We start from the raw sequence: 16,511 nt of genomic DNA, 5'->3' as shown, positions 1-16,511 counted from the left end.
TTGTTGGAAAAAAAACCCCAAACAAAACAGTGACAACAAACACAAGGTTGAAAAGATTGTAAGTGGAGATTCAGGAAATCAAATTCTTCCTTTTGATGTGCTCACTGTCCTGGTTTCGGCTGGGATAGAGTTAATTTTCTTCCTAGTAGCTGGTACAGTGCTGTGTTTTGGATTTAGGATGAGAATAATGTTGATAACACACCGATGTTTTAGTTGTTGCTAAGTAGTGCTTACACTAGTCAAGGACTTTTCAGCTTCTCATGCCCTGCCAGCGAGAAGCTGTGAGGGGGCACAGCCAGGACAGCTGACCCAAACTGGCCAAAGGGACATTCCATACCATGTGACGTCATGCTCAGTATATAAACTGGGGGGAGTTGGCTGGGGGAGGGATGACCACTGCTCGGGAACTGGCTGGGCATCGGTCGGCAGGTGTTGAGCAATTGCATTGTGCATCACTTATTTTATATATTCTTTTATCATTATTATTATTATTATTTTCCCTTCCTTTTCTGTCCTATTAAACTGTCTTTATCTCAACCCATGAATTTTACTTTTTTTTTTTTCCGATTCTCTCCCCCATCCCACTGGGGCGGGGGGAGTGTGGTGTTTAGCTGCCTGCCGTGTTAAACCACGACAGCTCACTTTGTGGATATTACAACGCCAGATAAAAAGTAATCTTTCAGTATCTCCACTGACATAACAAGCAACATTTCTAGTCATTTCAACTGGAGATGGATGCAAGGAAAAAAAAAAGAAAAAAATATACTCTATCATCTTCACATTAGGTAACTGAAAGTAAAACACCCAAATCTACAGTTGTCGGGTGAAGCATCAACAACTGTAGCACTTCAAAATCTCTTCATGGAAAAGATTTTCATTTGTTGGGGTTTTTTGTTTCCCCTATACCGGCATTAATACACAGTAGTATATAATAAAGCTTTGTGTTTCACACTCAGAACCCTAGTCCTCTTAAACAATGGTATATTAACAATGGTTAAATCATTTAGGAGTCAGGAAACCACGCTGGAGATCATGCTGATGGTGTCAATATAAGAATGTAAGCAAGAGTAAATATTATTCCCATGTTATTTAAAAATATATTTTAAAATAACATCCAGGCAAGATTATTGGCAAGACTGAACATGCAATGTTCCACTGCAGATCTGCCCCGATTTATCAATGCTGTGCTCCGTTCCAGGTATCTGTCAGAACCCAAGCTTCATACTTCTGGTGGAGCGGAAGAGGGGAAGTAGGTTTTTCTGGTTTGGGGTCTTTGTCGTTTTTTCTTATATTTATAGCTTCTGAAATTACGTGGAAAGAATGCAGCTAGCTGATGTCTGCCAGAGATCAGTACCTGTGTAGCTTTACGCACAAATTACTGTTCAGTTCCAGGAGCTCACAGAAGTCAATGTTCTATTGAACAAATTCAAATCCCAAACTTATGATCATTGCTTAATGATTATTAGTAAAGCAGAAACTAGCTGATCAGGACTCCATTGTGTCACTGTCAATACATACTGAGAGAACTCACTCAATATATACTGAGAGCCCTGAACTCCCCCTCCCTAAGAGGGGGGATCAGTCTAAACAGACAAAGCAGGGAAGAGGAGAAAGGAAACATTCCTGATAGAAAACTGAGGCACTGACCCATTTCACTCAAGGTCACTCAGGAAGTCTATAAAAGAACCAGGATTATTAGATTCTCCTCAGTCCTGGTCTACCATTAAGCCACAAGGTCGTCCTCCTTTTTAAGTCTTACAATACTTAGGTTTTGTACCACTAAGTTAGTATCTCTGATAGGAGATAGATCTCCTATTTTCATGATTTGCAGGAGATTTCAGAAATCTAATAATTCTTTTTTGATTCCCAAAATCTTTGATCCTATTTTTCAGTCTTTTTTTTTTTTTAATTGAAGAGCTTCTTTGGAATAAAATTTATTTCTGTCCTGGTCCACAGTATTTAGAGGTTCCTGGGATAAAGCGGTTGTGAAACACACTTTGGAAATAGATAAAATTAATTCTCAACCAAGGCAGGGAGCATCTGTCAGACTTAACTCCACAGGAAAAGAAATATTTATCCTGCGAATCTTGTGGGTTTAAGCACAATTTAGGTATGTATGTATAGAACAGGACCAAGGCATACAAAAGAGAATACCTAACCCCGAGGGGGGCACAGACACCTTCTTCTCCCCAGAAATGGGAAGGTCAGTACTTCACAGTGAGTTTCGGTGGAATGAAGGGGGAAAGGGAGTAGTGGTAGAGGCATTCTCCACCCTCTGTATCCAACAGCTGCCAGCACATGGAAAAGAAGACAAAATCTGCTTGGAGAACATCATGAATAAAGCATAAAATTTATAATTAGGACACTTACCTGGAAGAGGAAATATTTAAGATTACATAGCTGTCTTCTACTTGCTCGTATTTTGTTTAATGATGTTTAATACAAAAAGATTATCCAAAAAACATGTGCACAGACCAGCAAGATAAAAAGTCACCTTCCTGCTCTCTGGCACAATAAATCTTGACTTAGAACAGCATAATTCCAACAAGAGAGGGGCAGAGTTCCCTTTCCTGTATGATTTCATGTAGCTTAAATTCTGGAAATCGGAGACTTCCCAAGTAGACAGAAAATGGAGCTTTGACCTTCCACAGAGGTGTGAATTGACATTTTCTTCAACTTTCCACTTCAAATTTAAATTCAGAACTGGGCTCCAGCAGTATTCAAAATTGCATCCCATAAGGTCAAAATAATCCACCGTTGTCTGGACGCTTCATGGTAACACTTTAGAGAGATGAAGACAGATGGATGATGCCACCTATCTGTACCTATTACAAAGTCAACAAAACTTAGGAGTTCAAGAAGCTTTTATGCACTGACATGAAAGATGAAGTTCTCATTGCCTTAAAATACAATAAAACAATTCAAGAGGCACACACCGTCTCAAAGAACATTAGAAAAAATGCACTATTGCACAACAGTTATTTCTAAATACAGCTGGTTCCTGCCACACAGCGTGAGGGTTCTCACACTAGTAATACGCTATTCAAGCTGCTAGGCATGCTGGCAAAGATCTGTACTGGCTGATCTGCTTTGAAGGTGAAGAAAACAGTGTCATTTTGCATTCTGTAACATTTCAAGAGGATGAGTATTAAGAACGTTTGTACTCTGAGACTAGTAAACCAGACAGAACAAAAGGTGAATAAATACCAGAGCAGCTCTAGAACAGGAATAGTTCAAAACGCAACCATCAATTTGTAAGAGCAAAATGACACATCTTGTGTCATGTTATGGAACAGTTTGTAGCTGTAAATAGGAACGGTCTGTCATGTGTTATATATAATAACCAAATATAACAATATTCCACCTTTGCTTACTAGAATGACTCCCTGTGACGGGAAAACTGTGCGTCCAAAATATGCACAAGGTAGCTGTTAATCCATAACATTTACTGCAACAGTTTCTTTTCTGAAGCTCATTCTCTGAAGAAGTTCAACAAAACCTGAAACTTAGTCCTTTATATATGTTTGTAATCCTACCCTTCAAAAGTTTAGCAAGGTACATGTACCTTTCTCAAACCTAGCACTGAGAATTGTATAAATCACAAGACAATGGACTGGACTTAGCTATTCTTAAAATTCCTCTTCCCTCAGAGCAGATACTATATATTGCTGAATGGCTGTTAATGCTATGAATTCTTATGTCTGGTGAGGGAAAAACCAAAAACAAGTGAAATATAATTTTTTATTTCCTAAAATATCATTCAGGAGAGATGACACAGTGGTGAAGACAAGGAAAAGGACATGAGCAAGCTGGTCCAGCAGATTTTACAAAAAGTCTGTGGTATCTAGCTAAAAATTACACCCTGAGGACTTTGCTGAAGAACGTTGCACCAAGTGACTTTGTCTAATGATCCTCTTCCAGCTACCTTGGTCTGCTGGCCTTATGAATTGGTTGAAAGAATAAACTCTCAGGATTATTCAACACACCATTTAGTTAAAAACAGTGGCCTCAGCATATTCTGACACTGACTACACTCACTTCCAGACCCCATTTCACATCGCCCCTTCAATCCTTCCAATTTGACTTGTCCACTTGAGTTGACTGAAGTCACACTTGTGACCAACTCACCTGAGTCACAGTATCATGTCATGATATCAAGTCCCTATGTAGTTAGTGCCTTCCATACTACTCTACAGTAGTTCTGTTCCAGGCACCTGGATCCCCAGCTGCTTCTTTCATGAACCTAGCATTCAAAAAAAACTTTCTGTCTAACCTTGTTCTCACCTCTGCACTGATCTGGATCAGGGTCCTGCAGCTAGATCAGCTTTTCTTCATCAACACTTTTCCTTAACCATCTGGCATGGGGGGGCATCCATTCTGATGCAGCGCAGTGCCAGGCCCCCGACTCCTCCCGCCTTCCCATAACCTCATCTCAACTCCTTTGGCATCCCCGGGGGCCCCTCTGCTGACTCTTCCTACCTTTCTGGGAGCTCTGCCCCATCTCTGTCACTTCCCAGCAGGGCTTAGTTGCTTCTGAAATAAAAAGGCATTGCAGAGAAGCCTAGCACAGGACAAAAAGACTTTCTTACACCTTTAAAAAACATCATGGGGAGTTAGACCCCCATTTCCCAATATACCTGTTTATATTCCAGTAAAAATTACACAAATGACTTTGATATTATCAAAAGACTCGTGACTATCAATTGTTTGAAGAGTTGATACAGACATTTAACCTAAAGTGAAAATAAACAGTTTTACAGACTATAGGGAGTGCAACAGTTCCCCCTAGTGACTGCGACACAAAACAGAAACCCGCCCACCTTTCTGGTAAATGTTTTCAAAACTGTTTTGCCTTGCAAAAAGCACGTAATAAAACACGTGTATTTCAAATGCGTTAAAAAAGAACCGCGGTGTGCCGAGGGAAGAGAACAAAACTGGGTGAGGAGCCGACCCTTCATTTTCTGAAAAGATCTTACCGATAATGGAAAGTAAAAATACCAGCCATACATCGAGCACGTTCATGGCTTTACAAGGCCAACGCTGCCACACGCTGCAGGCAGCCGGTGGGAGCAACCGCGAGGCCCGCAGGAGCCCGGGCTGGGCGCAGCGACCGCAGCAGAGACCGCCTCAGGGAGCGGCGGGAACGAGCCGCGGCTGCGCCCGGTCGGCTGTGCCCGGCAGCCCGCCGGCTGGGCCCCTGAGGCGGGCGGGAGCCCGCGGAGTTCGGCCTGCGGGGCGGGACGCCGCGGCGAGGGGCGTCCGCTGAGGGGCCTCTGATAATGGCGGCCGTGCCGTTGCCACGGGGACCGGCCGGCGAGGCGGTTGCGGCCGTTGGCCGCGCGCTGCCCGCAGCCATGCGGCGGCGGCGGCGGATGGGCGGAAGCACCGAGCTGAGGGGGCAGCGGGACCGGGCGCTGAGCAGCACCACGCGCGTCGTGCGAGAGCTGGGGCCCACCGCCTTCCCGCTGCGGAAGGAAGGCCGGGACGGCCCGCCGCTGCGGGTGCGGGGGGACGCCGTGGGGCAGCTCGCCCGGCGGGGCCTTTCCTCGCTGGGCCGAGCTGGCGCGGCCAGGCCGGTCGTCCAGAGCCTGGCGGCGCCTCCTGGTCTTTCACGGGCGCTTCTCGCTGTCTGTGGCAGGTGCTGCGGGGGGCGCCGCACTCGTGCACCTGCACCGCCTTCCTGGCGGGGACGGGCCTCTGCGCGCACCTCTGCTGGCGAGGCGCGGCGGCTCCCGGCGCTGAAAACCGCCGCCGGCGGACCCGGCCGCCACGTTTCCCTGCCGGCTTGAGGGCGGCGTGGGGGTGGTCAGGGCTGAAGAGCTCAGTGCCCGTGCACACGGTCCAACTTTATTATGAGGCGCAGCAGCTATTTCTGCGAAGGAAAACTGCGACTGATAGCGGGGCAAAGTACATTTATGCCAGTTTCTTCTTCATAGCGTGCTGGAGTTACCTACGTCAAGCTGTTTTCAGTACTGGGGGGGGGGATAAATATGTTATATATCAGAGCAGATGTGTTTATGTCAGAGCAAAGATAAACCTGGTGTTAAAAACAGTGACACAAGATCCATTTCAGACTTCAAAAGAAACCCATGCAGGTTCCACCAAAGCCCCCGATGCACTCCGAATGGAGTCACAAACCACAAAAGCCGTAACATGAAGTGTCATGCAGAAATCAATGAAATCGTTTCCTGCTGCCACAGTAGTTGTCCCATTCTCTCTTCCCTGTTAGGTATGTGTTATTTGTCTCGGGATTTGATAGGCTGAATCAAACCCCACTAAAATCAACAGAAAATGACTATTTTTGGCTAGGCTAGTTTTTTGGCAGTCTAGTGAGTGGAACCAGGTCACTGAAGAAATCAAACAAGCCCTAAAAGTGACAGGAATATAAGCCAGGAATGGGACTACACCCCTGATTTAAATTCATTTTTTAAATTAATTTAAATTTATTAAACTGAATTTACTACAATAAGATTGCTCAGCTTCTCTCATCTTATCACACAATTAATACATTCTCTGTAAGACTTACAGAATCATAGAATAGTTTGGGTTGGAAGGGACCTCTAAAGGTCATCTAGTCCAACCCCCTGCCGTGGGCAGGGACATCTTCAACTACATCAGGTTGCTCAGAGCCCCGTCCAACCCAACCTTGAATGTTTCCAGGGATGGGGCATCCACCACCTCTCTGGGCAACCTCTTCCAGTGCTTCACCACCCTCAGCGTAAAAAATGTCTTCCTTCTATCTAGTCTAAATCTACCCCCCTGTAGTTTAAAGCCATTCCCCCTTGTCCTGTCGCAACAGGCCCTGCTCGAAAGTCTGACGCCACCTTTTTTATAAGCCCCCTTGAAGTACTGATAGGCTGCAAGAAGGTCTCTCCGAAGCCGCCTCTTCTCTAGGCTGAACAACCCCAACTCTCTCAGCCTTTCTTCATAGGTGTTCCATCCCCCTGATCGTTTTTTGTGACCCTCCTCTGGACCCTCTTACAAGGCTGCTCCATTTAAATTGTAAAGTTAAACTAACTTTACATTGATGTTTTTACATATCAGATACTTTGATTATAAATTGTACTATAGTGCTGAAAAAGTATCAATTACCAAGAGATCATGAATGTAAGTATTAGCCTCTCTTTTATGGCTTGCATGTAGAGCTTATGAACTTTAAATGCATTAAGCAATGTCCTCCAGAGTTCTGATAAAATTTTTTAATAGACCACTGTCTCGTTCCTCCTCTTCCGCTTAAAAAAAGATTAGTGCTCTCATTTCCTGGTTAACGGGGGAGGTCCCGGAAGACTGGAGGCTTGCCAATGTGACGCCCATCCACAAGAAGGGCCGGAAGGAGGATCCGGGGAACTACAGGCCTGTCAGCCTGACCTCGGTGCCGGGGAAGATTATGGAGCGGCTCATCTTGAGGGCGCTCACAAGGCATGAGCGGGACAACCAGGGGATCCGGCCTAGCCAGCATGGGTTCATGAGAGGCAGGTCCTGCTTGACCAACCTGATCTCCTTCTATGACCAGGTGACCCGCCTAGTGGATGAGGGAAAGGCTGTGGATGTGGTCTACCTGGACTTCAGCAAGGCCTTTGACACTGTCTCCCACAGCATTCTCCTCGAGAAGCTGGCGGCTCACGGCTTAGACAGGTGGACTCTGCGCTGGGTCAAAAACTGGCTGGACGGCCGGGCCCAGAGAGTTGTGGTGAATGGAGTTACATCCAGTTGGCGGCCGGTCACGAGCGGTGTTCCCCAGGGCTCAGTACTGGGGCCGGTCTTGTTTAATATCTTTATTGATGATCTGGATGAGGGGATTGAGTGCACCCTCAGTAAGTTTGCAGACGACACCAAGTTGGGTGGGAGTGTTGATCTGCTCGAGGGTAGGAAGGCTCTGCAGAGGGACCTGGACAGGCTGGATGGATGGGCCCAGGCCAACTGTATGAGGTTCAACAAGGCCAAGTGCCGGGTCCTGCACTTCGGCCACAACAACCCCATGCAGCGCTACAGGCTTGGGGAAGAGTGGCTGGAAAGCTGCCTGGCGGAAAAGGACCTGGGGGTGTTGGTCGACAGCCGGCTGAACATGAGCCGGCAGTGTGCCCAGGCGGCCAAGAAGGCCAATGGCATCCTGGCCTGTATCAGAAATAGTGTGGCCAGTAGGAGTAGGGAAGTGATCGTGCCCCTGTACTCGGCCCTGGTGAGGCCGCACCTCGAATACTGTGTTCAGTTTTGGGCCCCTCACTACAAGAAGGACGTTGAGGTGCTGGAGCGTGTCCAGAGAAGGGCAACGAGGCTGGTGAGGGGTCTGGAGCACAAGTCTTATGAGGAGCGGCTGAGGGAACTGGGACTGTTCAGCCTGGAGAAAAGGAGGCTGAGGGGAGACCTCATCGCTCTCTACAACTACCTGAGAGGAGGTTGTAGCGAGGTGGGTGTTGGTCTTTTCTCCGAAGTAACAAGCGATAGGACGAGAGGAAATGGCCTCAAGTTGCGGCAGGGGAGGTTTAGATTGGATGTAAGGAAAAATTTCTTTACTGAAAGAGTGGTGAAACATTGGAACAGGCTGCCCAGGGAAGTGGTGGAGTCCCCATCCCTGGAGGTATTTAAAAGACGTGTAGATGAGGCGCTTAGGGACATGGTTTAGTGGGCCTGGTGGTGTTGGGTTGACGGTTGGACTCGATGATCTTAGAGGTCTTTTCCAACCTCAATGATTCTATGATTCTATGATTCTATGATTTTCCAGTTTGTTTCATTCTTTCTGATACAGAACCCTTTGTGTTATACCATTGATTACAACTGCAGTTTCAAGAAAATTGAAAACACAGAAAAAGCAACAGTTTCAAATATATACAGTAAAAGCTATGCATTTATAAGAACACCTTGCACTAAAGTTAACCCAGTGCTCCCAAGATATTCTTAGTGGGTAGACACTGACAAATTTGCTGCTTCATTTAATAAGAAATTAGCTCTAGAACTACAGTTCATCTTTCATCACTTTTTTTGTAGTGTGTCCTTCAGCATAAGCTAATAACTGCAATGACTTTTCTAGCTTAGGGTGACATTTCTACTTTCACATCATCTAAAATGTAGTATTTCGTGAATGCTGCCAGTGTCATGGAGATTCCCCCTCAAACTTACAAGTATGTAAAGAAAGTAAGCCGTGCAAAATGTAATCCCTTACTGATTTTGACATTTGTAGCTTTCTGTCACCAAAACCACAAAGTTTTCTAATCCAGAGGGTACAATCTGTATAGCCAGGTTAGCTTTCTGACATGACTCAGGATTTTAGGCTATTATGAGCCAGATTCTCAACTACTCTGTTGGATTTCCTTTCCTACAACTTTAGGAACTCAAATAACACAAATAGCGTAAGCATCCCACAAAATAGTTAGTCTAAAGATCTTTTCCCAAGTAGTGACAAAGCAGCTAAATACAAACCAACCTTAAAGAATGGCCACCATTCAAGAAGTTGCTTTTTAAGAAATATTTACATACAAAACCAAACATCTTGTACATAGTCAGAACCTAGCTTGTATTTTTCTGTCTGAACTAGACTTTAGAACATTTTACTTTCTGAAGTTTTGTATAGGCAAAATAACTTCAGTAGTGAGCGAGCTGGTTTTCATCTTAACTCATGACTAGAATTTGTAACTGGTTTCTGGCTATGGAATATAGTGATATGTGGTATCAGAACCATACCCAGACTGAGTTTCAGAGAACAAATTCATTTGCCAAAGCTGGCTGTTAGTAGAGCATCCTACCTTGCATCATTTTCTCCTTGTGAAAATAAGGAAATTTCAAGGAAGGCCCTTCAGTGTTTTACTGAAGTGTCAGCATTTGGTTATGAGATTAGCCTCTTGAATGAGAAGGAAAATACATTCAATTCACAAGCATCATGAATTGTACTAAGGAAATAATATTTACTTCTTTATTATTGCATGTTTCAAGAGGTCACTAGACAGAAAAACACTATGCTGTTTATTTTTCCAAGAAATAATATTTCTAGAAAATCCTCCATAGTTGTTCATTTCCAGTACTTAGAAGCAAAAACTTTTTTACTCTGACTTAAACACTATAAAGGCCTTTTGGGATGAAACACTGTTTCAATCAATACATTTAGTGAACCAAATTTAACTAACTGAAAAATTATTGAAAACTTCACAGTTCAGAAACATTTTTGATTCATTTTTGCCTTGGACACCATTCTAGGTAAGAACTTGCATAAGCAATATTAACAGTTTCTGTGCAAGTTATAAAAAACAATTTACAACATTTTTTTTGGCTGAAACATTCTGCATATATTTGACAGAGAGAGTACCTGCTGCATTTTATAGATGGAGAACTATTACAAGTGAGGTAAGTGCAGAGTTCTGCTGAAACACTTCTAATTTTTGTGTTTACTTTTGCTAGACGCTTTTTAGTTGGGTATTGTGGAAGAAGAAATTGAGGATGTGCTTCAGCAATTGCATCAAGAACAAACACAAAATCCAGAGGAAACTCTCTTCTCACAAACAGTGCACCAGAAGAATGATAGATGCATTGATCAGAAAGAAATTGATGAAGAGGATGTTTGTCCCAGTTGTCAGGAGTTATTAAAGAAAATGCTTCCCATCACTTACTGCAGGTTAAGTATACAATTTGTTGTTTGTCTTGCTACATTTCTAATTATAGAATAAATGTTACAAGATCTGCTATTATAGCTAGCTTCAATACACAAGGAAAAATACCTGACAGTTGTTATAGCCCTTTTCCAATCTGGAAAATTCGACAATCCTACAAGTTAAAATGTGGGTGGAGGGGAAGGAGGAAAAGAAAAGGGAAGACTGCTTAGTATTGCTATGTGATTTTTCTTATAAGCTTCTGGAGAGATTACAGAAATTGGTGTTTGTTTTCTGTAGATAACAGCTGTGGTAACAACGTTCACATAACATGTATGAAAATTTGGGCTGTCCACCAAGGTGAACTGGAGAATGACTCTGTGGTGGTGTCCACTGTGCAGAGAAAAATTTGCACCTCTACGGCTCATTTCTAGAAGAATTTAGAAACTCTAAACAACTTGTGACTGCAACAGAGAAAACAAGACTTGATAGGCACCTTGGAATCCCTTGTAATAACTGCAGAGTATTTCCAATTGTAGGAAAGTGCTACAAGTAAGTATTTTTAAACCAAGATTTTGACAGTGTTATGTCTTTGAGTATATCTTATAGCTTGTTGCTTATTTCTCTGCCTTTATTATAAGTAACTGATTTCACCTACACAGTAGAAAATATGTGCTTTGTAAACAAATAAACATCCATGGTAAACAAAGCAAAGGTTTTTATTTTTAAACTTGCTTTTAGTGCAGTACATCCCCAAACAATTCTGTAGTATGTATTTGGGATTGTCCTTTTCCAAATAATAAATTTAGCTACTACTTTATCATAAAGTGTTAACTGCCTGTTAACCTAGCTCCTTATTCTGTTGATGTGGTTTTGTTTTTCCTTTTAGGTGTACTGAGTGTGTTGAGTATCACCTATGTCATGAATGTTTCACTGGCTTTTACCATTCTCCACATTTTTATTTTTAGAGAGGTACCAAACAAGTTTTCTTTTTTGTACCCTGTGTATCCCACAACCGGGCCGGGGGTGGGGTGTAAACAGGCCAAGGGAAGGGGAGAAACTCAAGACCTGAGTAACATATGGTATAGTACACAGGAAAGAAATGACACAGACTACCTCCTTACCTAGAAAGCCCCTTAGGGAATTACAGTGGCAGTTGGCCGATGGAAAAAACACACTGGTGTGACACGGTGACTCAAAGATCCAAAATGGACACCTCACGACTGCAGAAACTGGTGCTAAAAACACAATAGATAAGAACAAGAGAACATAACTGCCATGACTGATACTAAAGCAAACCTCATTGGACACTAAAGGAAAAAGCAAAACTGGAATAATAGAAAAAGCTTGCATGCCTGGGACTGCAATAAAAGAAAGACGAGCACAAATAATACACATCCTCTTCTCCAAGAAAATCCAGGGAAGACAGTGACAAACCTGTGCTGGAAATAGGTGCCTAGTCAATGCCTCTAAGTAACAATGACTGTAACATCCAGATGGATGGTGAACAAATGGATGCAAAAATTAAGTTGGGAATGAAGTAAGTAAAAAGCACAGAGAAGCAGAGACCTCAGAGTTCTGGAGGGTATATTTTAATATACCTAATGCTTTCCAAGATGAGACTCATCTGGCGTTCAGCCCTGCATATTGTGATGTGGAGGACTGGATGGTTTATGCTGTGTCTCTGCTGACTTTGTTGTACCTCCTGTCAGCTGCGGAGAGACTAAAACAGAACAGACCTCATTGACACCCAAAGCCAACTGCAAAACCAATCTGAGAAAGGCAAATGAACGCCCCTCCCTTTCCCAACAAACCCCTAGTTCCAAAACATTAGAAACCCCTTCTCTTCTCCTGAACTGTCAGGGAAGGAGCCCCACTCCTTCCTGACAGCTCCTTCCCTGTATTTGCATCCCCTGAACCCTCTGCATCAGCCGCTCCTTGGTTGCTGCTCTTCTAAGCCATGCCCTACATTCTGCAGGCACCTCCTATCTTCCATCTTCCCACAGACTCTGGGCTCTGCTACAGGCCCACGAGGTAAGTGAAGTCCTGATGCTTATAACCTACGAGGGGCCCCCCGCAAGCTGCAAATGTTCTACAGACAACATGGTACTCTGTGGGCAATCGGGAAAGGTGATGAACCATCCCATACCCTGAAAGACACTATGCCTGACGTCCCTGCTGCTTTCTTGAGAAATGTTAAAACTCCATATACAGATGCATACAAGATGCCCCCCCTAACCCCTGCTAGATAATCTCACCATCAGTCCTATTGAGAGAAATGATACCAGCAACTCACACAGCATACAGCAAAACTGGTAAAAAAAGACAAGGTTCCATCTTCAATAGAGTCAGGAATTCCAGGAAAATGCAATGCACCTAGAATAAAACAAAAATATGCATACTATTAAACCATCTAACTATCCCTAAAGACTCAATACAAAATTACTGACCTGAAAAAAACCCCGAACAAACTGCATTCAAGTGTACTTTCCACTATATATGCTGCTTAACCTTGGCTAGTCCTGAAGCTCTTACCTCAGACACCTCTGCTTCTCTAAATCATAGAATCATAAAATAGTTTGGGTTGGAAGGGACCTCTGAAGGTCATCTAGTCCAACCCCCCTGCAGTGAGCAGGGACATATTCAACTAAATCAGGTTGCTCAGAGCCCAGTCCAGCCTGACCTGGAATGTTTCCAGGGATGGGGCAGCCACCACCTCTCTGAGCAACCTGGGCCAGTGCTTCACCACCCTCAGCGTAAAAAATGTCTTCCTTCTATCTAGTCTAAATCTACCCCCCTTTAGTTGAAAGCCATTCCCCCTTGTCCTGTCGCAACAGGCCCTGCTCAAAAGTTTGCCGCCATCTTTTTTATAAGCCCTCTTTAAGTACTGATAGGCTGCAAGAAGGTCTCCCCGAAGCCGCCTCTTCTCTCGGCTGAACAACCCCAACTCTCTCAGCCTTTCTTCATAGGAGGGGTGTTCCATCCCCCTGATCATTTTCGTGGCCCTCTTCTGGACCCGCTCCAACAGGTCCATGTCTTTCCTGTACTAAGGACTCCAGAACTGGATGCAGTACTCCAGGTGGGGTCTCACCAGAGCAGAGTAGAGGGGCAGAATCACCTCCCTCGACCTGCTGGCCACGCTTCTTTTCATGCAGCCCAGGATACACGGTTGGCCTTCTGGGCTGCAAGAGTGCATTGCTGGCTCATGTCCAGCTTTTCATCCACCAGTACCCCCAAGTCCTTCTCGGCAGGGCTGCTCTCAATCCCTTCATCCCCCAGCCTGTATTGATACCGGGGCTTGCCCCGACCCAGGTGCAGGACCTTGCACTTGGCCTTGTTGAACCTCATGAGGTTCACACGGGCCCACTTCTCCGGCTTGTCCAGGTCCCTCTGGATAGGGGTTGGGTCGATTCTGTCTCGTTTATGAGTTCTTCCTCTTCTCATGATGGCCCTGCTCTTCCATCATCCCTTGCTAAACGAACTGACTTTCGCTTCCAGGATTTCTTCTTGTGTATAGGGGTGACTGATACCGGCACGGGTTGGTTCTCTGGTTCAGCCGCGGTGCCTGTTGCGAGGGTTGGAGTAGCCGCACTGCCTGTCGCTTTGTCATCAGATCCAGAGACCTTCTCTTCCCCTTGAGGGTACTGAATAGTGTTGAACAGGGCTCCATAGGCATGGGCCGGGCCCCGGCACTTTGTAATTTGTGTCTCTCTGGAGTTGCCAGGGTGACAGCATGCTTTTTCCAAATACTTTACTAGCTTTTCAGGATTCTGCGCTTGTTCAGGGGTGAAGTTCCAGAACACTGGGGGTGCCCACTGTCCTAGGTACTTGCCCATACTCTCCCACGCACCCTACCACTCATTACTATCCAGCCTCAGGGTAGATCTCTGGGTGGTATTCTTAAATAGTTGCTTAAATTTAAACAAGTCCTGAACCACATTCAGGAGTAGGAGCAACAGGAACATGCTGGTTTGAACATCCCAAAGATACTCAAAATTCTCAAGAGCCTAGCCTGGAGGACACGGCAAAGGTAAAGGAAGGTGACTCCCCCCGTAAATTGGCTCTCTGAGGAGAAAAGGTACAAAGCGTAAGACGCTTGCCTTCAAGTGTACCTTCCACTATATATGCTGCTGAACCTTGGCTGGTCCTGAAGCTCTTACCTCAGACACCTCTGCTTCTCTAAGTGCCAAACACATCTGCCCAAATAGCTTAGCCAGCTCAAAAGCTGCAGTCGCCCGAAGGAACAGCAGAGCACCGACACCAGAGACGCCCAGGAGCAGAGCGAGCTCCCTGAGGAGAGGCTGTGGCTGGGATGGCCCCGGCCCCGCCCACCGCCCTTCCCACAATCCCCTGGGAAAGGGGCGGGGCGAGCCACCAGAAGGCATAAAGGCGGCCGGGGGTTCTCGCGTCACCTTGATTTACAGAGAAAGCGACCCTGCCTGGAAACGACGATACCTGCTCTTTTGCCACAACTGCACCCGTCACATCAGCAAGGTGACCGGGTAGGGAGTTAAACTGAATTTTTCTGGGGCGTGGATAGAAGAAGAGAGGCGTCATGCTAAGCTACGTAGGAAAGTAGTTCATTAAAGGCAATAACAATATTACTGTAAAAAATCGTGTGCTTTAGTTTGCTATAAAAACCCCAAAACGTTATGGGGTTACACTTCATTTCTCGCAAGACCACGCACGCTACCTAACTTCTACCAGAACTACGTTCTGGAGAGGGCTGAACGACAAAGCAGAATTAGCTCCTGTAAGAACCCCTTCTCAAAAACAGCTCCGGTTGCAAAGTAGATGATTATTTAGTGTAAATCACCGACGATTCAGAGGCACCTCGACAGCCTCTCCGACTGACTCCCTTAACAGAACTAGGTGACTCCCAAAGGACGGAAAACACAAAAACCCCCATGGAAATACAAGAAATGTATCAGAAACGGTATGAAGCAGCCTAATTAACACCTAAGTAGCTAGAACAAAAATGACTTGCAAAACACAACAAAAAACACCCCGGGAGATGTGTCGGTAAAAATAGAGGAAGGCTATCGCCTTCTCTGAGAAGCTCAAGAGAAGACCTGAGCCGACGGTAGACATCTTTGGGGTACCAGATACCAAATAGACGCATACTGGAAGACAGAAAACAGACCGCTGTGGAGCACAAAGATGGCTTCGGGAAAGGTTCTGACAGAACAAGAGGCATCGTCACAGGCATTAGAGAGGTCCCGAGGGGGCCAGAGAGACCACAGAAGTCTCGGGGATGCAGTGAGCTCAAAAGGGAATTGAACAAAGTACAGATGTCCTCAGGGGACCGAATGGAGGTGCACGGAACGGGTGAGAGGACAGAAAGACCGACCGGGGTAACAGATGCGGACTCAGGAAGGGTTCAGAGGGGAAAAGAGGGGTGCAAAGTGCCCTCCCAAGCTAGAACGGGGCTCTGGGGCATAGGGGTTGTCTCATAGGGAGCGGAGGACACCTGAGGGGGCCTGAGAGACCAAAGAAGCCTCAGAGAGAAGAACGAGGAACTCTGAAGGGGATTTCAACAAAGTACAGATGTCGTCAGGCGGCCAGGGGCTGAATGGGAAGGGAGATGAAGTGCTACAAGGTGCTGTGGAGAACGAGGAAGGTCTCAGGAGGCATCGTGACTGTGAGGAGAAGGGTGTTGAGGGGGGCTGACGGACAAAAGGCGGCTTGGGACAACAAGGAGGAACTCAAGTGATCGTCTGAGCAGAGTACAGATGGTCTCGGGTGGCTGGGGGCTGAACACAGGAATCCTAGATAGCGTAGAGGAACAAATGAGTGCTCTACAGCTCAAAGTGCTCCAAGATGGATGTGGAGCACAAGGAAGGTCTTGGGATGCATTGTGACTGGGGGAAAAAAATGTCCCGAGGGAGGCAGAGAGACAGAAAAAGGACTGGGGACACGACGATTAAATCCAGA

The 16,511-nt window shown here is 45.4% G+C and overlaps 1 protein-coding gene across 1 annotated transcript in view; it reads left to right on the top strand.

Moving 5' to 3' along the window:
• The first annotated feature begins 5,279 nt into the window (after nucleotides 1-5,279).
• Nucleotides 5,280-16,511, top strand: part of ZSWIM2 (zinc finger SWIM-type containing 2) — a 35,910-nt gene continuing 24,678 nt past the window's right edge. The window contains 9 exon segments of the mRNA XM_076340595.1: nucleotides 5,280-5,501; nucleotides 5,639-5,720; nucleotides 7,072-7,107; nucleotides 10,390-10,605; nucleotides 10,881-10,962; nucleotides 10,964-11,006; nucleotides 11,008-11,129; nucleotides 11,467-11,533; nucleotides 12,556-12,611. Of these exon segments, the coding sequence (XP_076196710.1) occupies nucleotides 5,280-5,501; nucleotides 5,639-5,720; nucleotides 7,072-7,107; nucleotides 10,390-10,605; nucleotides 10,881-10,962; nucleotides 10,964-11,006; nucleotides 11,008-11,129; nucleotides 11,467-11,533; nucleotides 12,556-12,611 (926 nt within the window).

This window comes from Aptenodytes patagonicus, chromosome 6 (assembly GCF_965638725.1).
Source record: "Aptenodytes patagonicus chromosome 6, bAptPat1.pri.cur, whole genome shotgun sequence".
NCBI lineage: Eukaryota > Metazoa > Chordata > Aves > Sphenisciformes > Spheniscidae > Aptenodytes > Aptenodytes patagonicus.
Note: the sequence above shows the minus strand (reverse complement) of the source record. Positions and strands in the feature narration are given on the sequence as shown.